The sequence below is a fragment of the Lolium rigidum genome, chromosome 7, assembly GCF_022539505.1.
Source record: "Lolium rigidum isolate FL_2022 chromosome 7, APGP_CSIRO_Lrig_0.1, whole genome shotgun sequence".
Classification (NCBI taxonomy): domain Eukaryota; kingdom Viridiplantae; phylum Streptophyta; class Magnoliopsida; order Poales; family Poaceae; genus Lolium; species Lolium rigidum.
In genome coordinates this window covers 177437803-177447139 of record NC_061514.1, presented here as the reverse complement: position 1 = coordinate 177447139, position 9337 = coordinate 177437803, and the positions used below count along the sequence as shown (strand labels likewise).

The 9337-nt window shown below is 43.9% G+C and overlaps 1 protein-coding gene across 1 annotated transcript in view; it reads left to right on the top strand.

Annotated features, from left to right (window-relative positions):
• The first annotated feature begins 9186 nt into the window (after window positions 1-9186).
• The window catches only part of LOC124672318 (cell division control protein 48 homolog B-like), an 846-nt gene continuing 695 nt past the window's right edge, over window positions 9187-9337 (top strand). The window contains exon 1 of the mRNA XM_047208566.1: window positions 9187-9324. Coding sequence (XP_047064522.1) covers window positions 9187-9324 — 138 coding nt within the window. The remainder of the gene's footprint in view (window positions 9325-9337) is intronic.

Sequence of the window (9337 nt, the reverse complement as noted above, 5' to 3'; positions counted from 1 at the left end):
CACATCTTCACATGTCCATTATCACCAAATGGACGGCAAGGTTCAAGCATATGATCCTCTTGAGATGCTCAACTTGAACTTGCCCAACTCAACCTTGATGACGATCACCACTTGATGTCATCCTCTCATGGGCTATATGAGATCTCAGTTTTGATGCATGCCCATGGAAAGATATCATACCACATGAATTCACGTGGCACATTCTTCATGCTTCATGTGTTGACCAAACTTGAATCTATTCTTCACTCTTTGTATTGGTCAACCTTGTATCTTCTCATGCTCTATCATACTATCTGGAGGTGTATATAGAATTCTTCATTTGTAAGCAAGCACTCAAGATCTTGATCATTCATTGCTTATCACATAAGCTAGAGCATGGCTAATATTGAGTTCCACATAAGAACTCCATCTTCATTTCTTCTTCTTGATCATATCACATATATATATATCTTCAAATTGATGATCTTGATGCCAATACACAAGGTATACCTTTATCTTCATGGCATCCATACTTGAATCCAACACATGGAATACAAGTAGTACCTATGGAATATTCCTTCATATAAACTCGATGAAAACATTAGTCCATAGGGGTTGTCATTAATTACCAAAACCACACATAGAGGCAATGTACCCTTACAACTTCACTACTACCACCGCTATAAAACTGTTACTACTGATAAACTGTTGCGAGCAAGTCTATTTCTAGGTGCATCTGACTTGACAACTCAGTTGTTAAAGCTTATTAATATTCTTTGACTCCCTTGTGTTGAATCAATAAATTTGGGTTTTACTTCCCTCGAAGACTGTTGCGATCACCTGTACTTGTGGGTCATCAGGTCGCCTACCACGTGGGCATCTGTAACCCTCACATGAGGAAGAAGATGAACACAAGGGATCCCGACACCACTCCAAAACTATTCACTATGGTAGACAAATGTGCCCGGGCCGAGGAGGGGCACCTCCTACAACGACTCCAAGAAGAAGACCGCAAGCGTCTTCCCGCAAATAGAAATCCCTTTCTAGAATATTCACGTATTCCAAAATAAATTTTCACATATACAAAATAAAAAAATACGAGGTTTTAAAAATTATTCGTCGGTTCAAAAGATACTTTGATGGATTCAAAAAATGTCAACAGTTTGAAAGAAAATATTCATGGTTTTGATATGGTACATTCACCCAGTTTGAAAAATGTGCATGGCCCATATGCTTATGTTGTGCTTGAAATGGAAACAAAAACAAAAACATAAATAAACTATTTTTTAATAATACTAGTAATATTGACGAACAACAAAAGCATACAATATATACTATAAGTCTATAATATTAAAACTCAACTAAGATTAGGAAACTAAAATCAAATAAAATTGTGAAACAAAAAAACAAAGAAAAAAACACCCCATAATAGAAAACCCGGTAGAAACTGTAGCAGAAAATGGGGTAAGCCGGCTGGCTGCATCATCGCTAAGAAAAAGAGCAACGAAGGAACCTTTTCTTTAGGTGATTTGCTTAGTTCTCAGCTGGCTTCGTGCTCATTCAAGTCTTATATTCCCTCTGTTTCTAAATATAAGCCATAAAGTTTTTGGCACGGAAATTAAGAAACATATATTTAGAAAAATTACACCATATTTGGCTAGGATTAACCCTAGGTAATTGACGTGAGCTAATAGAGGGATTTGCATAAGATAAGGAAACCTAGTCAAATTCCTAAAAATATTATACATACAAGTGAGACAATGCAGTAAACCTTATTGTTGGATATATTAGCAATTTTCCACATGATATAACTAACATAAAACATAGATAAATCACGACCAGAAAGAGGATAATCAAACTAGTCACGACATCTATCAGAGAGTATGATAAGAACAATTCTATACAAGAAACTAAGGCTAGAAACTGCATCATGATCTCGACTAGAATAATGAGGAGAACATACGGGGTAGCAGAAGAAGACTCGTTTGTGTTGCCGGTGTTGTCGCCCACCATGTCGTCGTAGAGGTTGCTGATGTCGGGGAAGAAGTCATCGTCGGGGAAGAACTCATCCACGTCCGTGATGAAGTCAGCAGTCGCACAGAAGCGCTCCCCAAAAACCTTATCGCCGCTCTCTCGTACAGGATCACAAGCGTCGCGGCTTCGGAGGCCTACTGTCCCGGCTCACGGTGCACGCCGCAAGACAGGATGGAGAAGACCTTGATCGGCGCAAAGCTCTGGAACTGAGAGGTTGTAGCGTTCCCTGTTTCTCTCTGGAGAGGAGCGCCCTCTATTTTATAGGCATAGGCAGAGGGAGGTGAACAGGTTGCGGTAGGAGATGAAACGAAGGGACGGAATACGAACTGAACAGGCAGCAGTATTCATTGTCCACACAGCAAAAACATTTCAGATTCGTGCGCGCAACCTTACAAATTCCATTCATGCGTGATAAAAAGGAAGAGAAGCTCTCGGCTCGAGGCAATCCCGCATACCGCGGCGCGCTCGTCGTGACGAGGCGAGCAAGCGGGCGGCGGAGGAGGAGGAGCACGCATGTGGGAGTCCTCTTCTCATGCTTGTACAACAAGTGGAGCAGCCCCCTTATAAGGAGGTCTAACTCTGTCTAAACTAGCAAGGTTTTTTTTTTGAGGGGTCTAAACTAGCAAGGTGGGGCTAAACTTTTGTCCCATCCCTTGCCATGCATGAATGGGCTACTTGGGCCTTTGGGATTTTCAGAAATCATGGACTAAGTTAAATGGGTAGGGTCTATATTAGGCAAACTTCCAACAATCCCCCACCAGATCCCAGAGGCACATAGAATTTTCCTTTGGTTCATGAACATTGTTTTATGTACCGGTACTACAGCGAAGACTGTTAAGTTGAACTTTCACCATAACTCTATGCTACACTAGGCTGCTACTTGAACAGTGGACTAAGCCTTGAACTGCAAGTTTTCTGCTAATCTAGCTTCACAAAGAGCCTTGACCGGTACTGGGTCGTCGCAGGGCTTCCCCGTGGGTGGAGCTTATGTGTCATACTCCATGGCCTTTCGTGAGTTTATTAGAGAGCACACAATTCTCATAGACTGCGATGTTTAACAGCCAAAACTCATATAGGTGTGTTCTTCAACATATGTTCTACAGGATAACATATGTGCTTAAACAAGCCACTTGGAACACATTGAGATTAAAACAGCCTACCATGCAGATTTAGGAAAGTATTGCATCTTCACGGAGTGGTATCATTCAAAGAATAAGGATACTTTCCTCTCAGTTGACATATAGCTTGTCTCTCAATTCTAATTCACGGGATCTCCGATCACATAGAGTGAGTTACCACTGTGGATAACTTATACGGTGGGTCTCATACCCATCTCCTTCGATGAATTATCTATCACGTTACGTGATACACCCTTTGTGAAGGGGTCTGCCAAATTTCTAGACGTATGGATATAATCCAACGCAAAAACTCCAGAGTTTCTCGTTTTTCAGACAGATTTTAATCTCCTCTTCACATGCCTTGATGACTTCATATTATCCTTAGAACTGTTAACCTTGATGATCATAGTTTGATTATCACAGTTCATTGGGATAGCGGGTATTGGTTTCTCAACCACATGTAATTTCATCAAGAGTGCACGAAGCCACTATGCTTCAACAGTGGTTGTATCTAATGTTGTGAGTTCTACTTCCATTGTTGACCTCGTTAAGATGGTCTGCTTGCAAGACTTCCAAGAAACAGTGCCACCACCAAGTGTAAACACATATCCAGTAGTGGCCTTAATCTCATCAGCATCAGAAATCCAGTTTGAGTCACTATAGCCCTCCAGTACCCTCGGATACCCGGTATAGTGAATGCACTGTGCATAACCCTTTCAAGAGCATCCCATTGATCATCATCCGGATTTAAGACAAATCGGCTAAGTTTGCTCACAGTGAAGGCGATGCCAGGCCTCGTAGTGCCAGCCAAATACATAAGAGAGCCAATAATCTGAGAGTATTTCAGTTGATCTCTAGCCGATGTTTTATTCTTTCGAAGCAGCACACTAGGGTAATCCCACTATTGTCATCCCTCAACAGCTTGATGTTCAAGATTACATCAGTTATCCCAAGATACTTCATCTCAAAACAACGAGATAAGAAATCCTTGGTCTTCTTGATAATATTCAGGTTGGTTCGGAAAATCAGTATGCCATCAATGTACAAGCAAAGAATGACTCCTTCGCCCCGACCATGGCGATAGTACACACATTTATCAACTTCATTTACAACAAAGCCTTCAGTTAAAGTTCTTTCGAACTTCTCATGCCACTTCTTAGGTGCTTGCTTTAGACCATATAAAGACTTCAACAATTTGCATACCTTTCCTTCTTGACAATTTACGTACTACAAATCCATCTGGCTGGTTCATGTAAATTTCCTCATCCAACTCTCCATTTAGGAAAGTCGTCTTAACATCCATTTGATGAACGAGAATACCATATGAAGGAGCCAGTGAAAATAGTACTCTAAGGGTAGTCAATCTAGCTACAGGTGAGTAAATATCAAAGAAGTCTTCACCTTCCTTTTGGGTATAACCCTTGGCCACAAGCAGTGCCTTGTACTTTTCAATTGTACTAGCAGGACTAAGCTTTTTCTTAAACACCCATTTACATCCTACAGGTTTGCACCCGTAAGGACGATCAGTGATCTTCCAAGTTCCATTATCCAAAATGGAATCCATCTCACTTCGGACAACTTCCTTCCAGTAGTAAGCATCTAGAGATGCATAGGCTTCTGAAATTGAAGTGAGAGTATCATCCACGAGATACACAATGAAATCATCACCAAAGGATTTCGCAGTCCTCTGTCTCTTACTCCTTTTAGGAGCTTTGTTGTTATCCTCCTCGAGATTCTCAAGGTGTTCTATCAGAATGGTGGATTCATGAGTTGTAGCTAATTCTTGACTAGATGTACTAGGCATTCCCTGATTCGATGAGCTAGGCATATCCTTCATAGGAAATATATCCTCAAAGAAAGTCGCATCATTCGACTCTATGATTGTACCAACATGCATGTCGGATACCTCAAATTTTACTATCAAGAATGTATAGCCGATGCTACGAAAAGCATAGCCCAGAAAAACACAATCCATAGTTTTTGGTCCAAGCTTGCGCTTCTTGGGAATTAGCACATTGACTTTAGCGAAACATCCCCAAGTTTGTAGGTAAGAGAGTTTCAATATTTTCTTCTCCCATTCTTCGAATGGAGTTATTTCTTTATTCTTTGTTGGAACTCGGTTTAGGACATGACGCGCTATCAATATCACCTTTCCCCACCATGTCTTGGAGAGACCCGATGTGTCTAACATGGCGTTAACCAAATCAATTAGAGTACGATTCTTTCTTTCGGCCATCTCATTTACTGAGGTGAGTAGGGAGGCGTCCTCATGGATTATACCATGTTCTGCACAAAATGAATCAAAATCATTAGAAAAATACTCTCCACCATGATCAGACCTAAGCCGCTTGATCTTTCGATCAAGTTGGTTTTCTGTTTCAGCTTTATAGATTTTGAAGAAATTTAACGCCTCATCTTTTGATTTCAGAAGATACACATACCAATATCTAGTTGAGTCATCAATCAACATCATGAATTATTTCTTTCCACCTTTTGTCAACACATCATTCATCTCACAAAGATCTGAATGTATGAGTTCTAGAGGTACCAAATTTCTTACCTCCGCAGTCGTATGTGACTTGCGAGGTTGCTTAGCTTGAACACATAGTTGACACTTAGAACCCTTGACAGTAGTGAAACTCAGGATTAAATTCAGTTTAGCTAGCCGCATCATACACCCAAAATTAACATGCCAAAGATGTGGATGCCAAACATTTGTCTCAATATTGGTGTAAATATGATTAACAACTTTATTACAAACGTCTAACAGGGATAAGCGGAACAAGCCTCCGCACTCATAGCCTTTACCAACAAAGGTTCCAAATTTTAACACGACAAATTTATTGGATTCAAACACAATCTTGTAGCCATCACGACACAGAAGCGATCCGCTAACAAGATTTTTATTGATAGAAGGGACATGATTCACGTTCTTCAGGCGTATGATCTTTCCTGAAGTGAACTTCAGATCGACGTACCAACACCACGAATAGTAGCATGCGAGCCGTTGCCCATCAGCACGGAGGAAGTTCCTGCGACCTGATAAGAAGAAAACATGGAGATATCAGTACAAACGTGTACATTGACACATGTGTCAATCCACCATTCAGGAGAATGGCATATGGAAAGGACAGTAGGAAATATACCATACCCAACATCCTTCATCTCAGTGTCTCTAATGACAACATTGGCGGTCTTGCCACCCTTTTCTTGCTGACGTTTGTCAAAGCGGTTTGGGCAATTGGGAATCCAATGATCAGGGCCACCACAGACGTGGCATACTCATTTCTTCTTCTCAGTCTTTTTCTTGAAATTGATAGATTGTGAGGCCTTGTTCTTCCCATCAAATTTTCCTTTGCCATCATACTTGTTCTTGTTCTTGGACTTGTAGGATTGGAAGTTCTTCTTATGTACCAAGTTGGCACTAGAACCTCCCTCAACACTTCGAGCACGTGTGTCTTTTGCTCTCGCCTTTTCTTAAACATCAAGAGTACCAATGAGATTCGTGAGAGAAAACACTTGCCTCTTGTGTTTCAGAGAAGTAGCAAAATTCCTCCATGAAGGAGGAAGTTTGGCAATGATGCCTCCGGCAATAAACTTATCCCATATCATACATGTGAACTGCTCAAGTTCCTTAGCAGTGGACTGTATCTCATGATCCTGCTCAACAATGGAGCGCTCAACAGTCATCTTATTGTCATAGTATTGCTCCAGACATATAATTCACTGCCCGCGTCTGAGACCCCAAACTTGGCCTCAAGCGCATCACACATGTCCTTGCCCGTAGTGATGGACAAATATGTGTCAACAATATTCTCACCAAGAACACCGATAATAGCACCCCTCAAAAGAGTGTCAACTTCTTTGAAAGCTTTCTCCTCGAGGGGAGTAAGCTCTCCTTCAGGCTTGCCTTTAGTTGCATCAAAGCATCTCATGGTTGTGAGCTAGATAATTGTTCTGGCACGCCATCTCTTAAAATTGACCCCCTTAAACGGAGGTGCCCTCAGAGACGCAACAAAACCAACAGGGGAAATTGCCTATTATAAGATTTTTGGATTGTTGGATATATTAGCAATTTTACACATGATATAACTAAGATAGAACATAGATAAATCACGACTAGAAAGAGGATAATCAAAGTAGTCACGACATCTATCAGAGAGTATGATAAGAACAATTCTAGACAAGAAACTAAAGCTAGAAACCGCATCATGATCTCGACTAGAAGAATGAGGAGAACATACGGGACAACGGAAGAAGACCCGTTTGCGTTGCTGGTGTTGTCTCCCATGTCGTCGTAAAGGTTGTTGATGTCGGGGAAGAAGTCGTCGTCGGGGAAGAACTCGTCCACGTCCGTGATGAATTCAGTAGTCGCGCAGAAGCGCTCCCCGCCGCTCTCCCATACAGGATCACGAGCGTCGGGGCTTCGGAGGCCTATTGTTCTGGCTCGCAGTGCACGCCGTAAGACGGGTGGAGAAGACCTTGATCGCCGCAAAGCTATGGAATCGATAGGATGTAGCGTTTCGTGTTTCTCTCTAGAATTCCAGGAAACTGGCGTGGTTACAGGAGGTGCGCCTCGTCGGCGCGGACGTGGAGGAGGTGGCGCCGCCGGCTAGAGGTCGCCGGAGACTCGCCGGCGACGGGCATCTGCGGTGGAAGCGGTCGGATCAACGTCGGCAGAGCAAAACAGAGAGGAAGGAGGAGCGGGAAGGGGTCAGGGAGAAGCGCCAGTGTACCAGGAGTGCGAGAATGTGCTCGGGGAAGAGCTAGCCAAGGAGCCTGACGAGCGGGCCCAGGGGCGCTGACACGCAGCTGACAAGGTAGAGGGGCCCCAGTTTGCTTCATAGGGGTTCCAGGGGGTTACCGACAAAACATACACAGATAGGGACCCCGGGTTAGAAACAAAAAGGTGCGGGAGGGGGGGCTTGCTGTAAAAACATCCAGATCTGGATCAGGCCGGTTTTTCTCACCGAGGGTCAGGCGAGGCTCGGACGCTGGCAGGTGGGGCCCGGAGGGTGACATGGATGCCACGCTGGCAGACCATCCGCGCACGCACACCAGGTGTTTGATGCCGGGCTTGGCGAGGGGAGCGGCGGTGACCACCTGCGGCACGGCGTGGACGCGCGCGGGCGACACAGGTCGTTCCAGGAAACGGGTGTGGTTGCAGGAGGTGCGCCTCGTCGGCGCGGACGTGGAGGAGGTGGCGCCGCCGGCTGGAGGTCGCCGGAGGCTCGCCGGCGACGGGCATCTACGGTGGAAGCGGTCAGATCAACGTCGGCGAAAAGACTGCGGTAGGAGATGAAACGAATGGACGGAATACAAACTGAACATGCAGTAGTATTCATTGTCCACTAAGCAAAATTGGCTTGAGGCAATCCCGCAAACCGTGGCGCGCGTGTCGTGACGAGGTGAGCGGGCGGCGAAGGAGAAGGAGCGGGTGTGGGAGTCCTCTTCTCATGCTTGTACAACAAGTGGAGCAGTCCCCTTATAAGGAGGTCTAACTCTCTTTAAACTAGCAAGGTGAGACTAAACTTTTGTCCCACCTCTGCCATGCACGAATATGCCACTTGGTCCTTTGAGATTTTTAGAAATTGTGGACTAAGTTAAATGTTAAATGAGAGTTAAATGAGCTAGGCCTATATTATGCAAAATGCCAACACTTATATTCTGGAATTTTCTCAAAAACTATGTAGCTTATATTTAGGAACGAAAGGAGTAACATTTAATTTGTATCGTGGTTCATATTAGGAAAATGCTCAATATCCTACGGAGGCTACAAACCACCCAGCCTCCGGATTCTCCACTGTTGGATTCAATCAATCTAAATTGTTAGATCAGGTTTTCTATTCAGTTTTGCTTTAAATCTCACTTTTGCTTTATTGAAACAAAAAAAACTCCGCTTGTGCTTCACTTAAGCAAAAAAAAAAAACTGTTCAACTAGAAACAAAAACACAAAGACCATTGGGTTGTGGATCTCGCTGGAGACTTCGCCGGAGACCTCGCCGGAGCGTAGAGGAAGGGATACACCACAAGCTCCCGGAGAGCTTGAAGGGCCATGCGGTTCCCGGCGATGGCCTCCTCCGCCCGCCAACCTCCGGCCGGCTCGCCGCCGTCTCCATTGCTACCGCCGTCGACGCCTCTGGTCCCCGCGGCCATCACCTCGCCTATTCGATTAGTTTACTGCTCTCTGGAAGTAGTCCGCCCAA